The sequence below is a fragment of the Lupinus angustifolius genome, chromosome LG07, assembly GCF_001865875.1.
Source record: "Lupinus angustifolius cultivar Tanjil chromosome LG07, LupAngTanjil_v1.0, whole genome shotgun sequence".
In the NCBI taxonomy this organism is placed as follows: domain Eukaryota; kingdom Viridiplantae; phylum Streptophyta; class Magnoliopsida; order Fabales; family Fabaceae; genus Lupinus; species Lupinus angustifolius.
In genome coordinates, this window is record NC_032015.1 from 10,124,302 (window position 1) to 10,126,360 (window position 2,059).

Below are 2,059 nucleotides of genomic sequence, written 5' to 3' on the forward strand. Positions count from 1 at the left end.
CAATACCCTTATCCTTGAATTTGTTTCTTCTATGACACCGTATTCCATTTATGTACTATTGATTGGGGAAGCTTTTTATCTAATCAACAGTCTCCCATATATATGATTTGAAACTTTACAAAAGAGGTGTTTTCCCTTTTTATGAGAAAAAAACAATGATGTTTCTTTTTTATGAATATTTTTCTATCATGATTCGAAGAATTGTCTGCTTAATATACCGTTTCTTAAGATCTTCTTTATTAACTATAGTTAGGACTGTTCTAAAAAAATTACCAAAAAATCATCTTGTTTTCTTTTCCAACTTTTCATATGATTTTGATTCTGAAAAGTAGCTGTTTTCTTTTCTATTACACTATTGCTTAGCTGTGTTAATATTTTTCCTCCAATAAATTGCACACCTTTTTAATAGAGTGTATAGCAAGATTAACAGAATGTTTATATAGATTCTTCATGCCCATAAGCTCAACAAATTTCAAAGCACAAAGCTTAGTTGAAGAGAGTAATCTCAAACTAAATTTGCTCCTTCATACATCTTTTACCATGTTACAATTTGTATAAACACCCTTCAATCATTCCTTTCCTTTTCATTGCAACATTTATTTTGTAAAGTATTACTTTAACATCCCATTACAAATATCTTTTTCAACAGTTTGTGAATCTCTTTCTTTTATATATTTAGTGGTGGGGTAACCCCACTTTTGCTTCCAACATAGGCAAATTTATCCTTATATACGCTTCTGGGTAGCGTGTGTCACCCACACTTTCATCACACCCTTCTTCTTCATACCTTTCTTTCATATATTGATTACCCTTTCCTCTAGTTGTCTTATTACTCTTTCTCATGGCACCCACTGAGACAACCCTTAACCAAACCAAATTTGTCCTTCCAAACAATGACCTTGAGCAACAAGGAACAACCCTAGAGATTGAAACCAAGGACTTTGACTACTCAAGAAGATCTCAATGGCTGCGCGCCGCGGTGTTAGGAGCCAATGATGGATTGGTTTCAACAGCATCTCTTATGATGGGTGTTGGAGCAGTGAAGCAAGACATCAAGGCCATGATTTTAACTGGTTTTGCAGGATTGGTGGCTGGTGCTTGTAGCATGGCCATAGGTGAATTTGTGTCTGTGTACTCACAGTTGGACATAGAAGTTGCTCAAATGAAGAGAAACAATGAAAGTGGGAGAGGAAATGAAAATATTGAAGAGAAGGAAAGTTTGCCAAATCCTTTGCAAGCAGCAGCAGCATCAGCTTTGGCCTTTTCTGTTGGTGCAATTGTGCCATTGCTTGCAGCATCTTTTATAAGGGAATATAATTTGAGGCTTGGTGTGGTTGTGGCTGCAGTGACCTTTGCTTTAGTGATCTTTGGTTGGTTAGGGGCAGTGTTGGGTAAGGCTCCAGTTTTAAGGTCTGCTCTTAGGGTTTTGGTTGGTGGTTGGTTAGCCATGGCCATTACTTTTGGTCTAACCAAGTTGATTGGGTCAAGTGGTTTGTGAAGTGTGTTTTGCAAGTAGGTCTTGCCAACTATGGAATTATATCAGTTCAAACCCAGAAAGAGTTCACTTTTATTTTTCCTTAAAAGAAAGTGTTTGTGTATAAAATAAAAAGACCATGGAACTATATCTATACTTTGTGTCCCTTATCTTCTTCAAGCCTCTTATCTTTTCTTTTTGCTAGAAATGATAAGGTGTGAGACATTAGTTGAAGAAAGTTGTATTGGCAATTGACATAAAAAGGGGTAAGGTGTTTTAAAGTCTTTTGTAATTTGTATATGTATAGTGCTCCCTATGAATGATATTTGGTAAAAGTTTTCATTTGTAAGGTAGGTTGAGATATAGTCATATTGAAGTGAACTATGATGTTAAAATATATAGAAAATTGCAGTCTAATTCAAAGATAACAAAAACTATTTTGTCCTTGTAATGGAAGAGGAAAAATAAAAGTGATGTCCATTTCTAATTTAAGTTCAGAATATTTTTTGGCATATTAGTTGCTTATTCAAGATTTGTAATGGCCTACCCAGACTATATTTGATTTACATAGCTCATAAACTTGTT

At 34.8% G+C, this 2,059-nt stretch overlaps 1 protein-coding gene across 1 annotated transcript; it reads left to right on the forward strand.

The window, feature by feature from the left end:
* Positions 563-1,803, forward strand: LOC109352286 (vacuolar iron transporter homolog 1-like). Its single transcript, XM_019594203.1, has one exon. The coding sequence runs from the start codon at positions 842-844 to the stop codon at positions 1,496-1,498; it is 657 nt and encodes a 218-aa protein (XP_019449748.1). The 5' UTR covers positions 563-841; the 3' UTR covers positions 1,499-1,803.

Coding starts and splice junctions, on each gene's coding strand:
- LOC109352286 (XM_019594203.1), top strand. CDS start 842: ATGGCACCCACTGAGACAACCCTTAACCAAACCAAATTTGTCCTTCCA.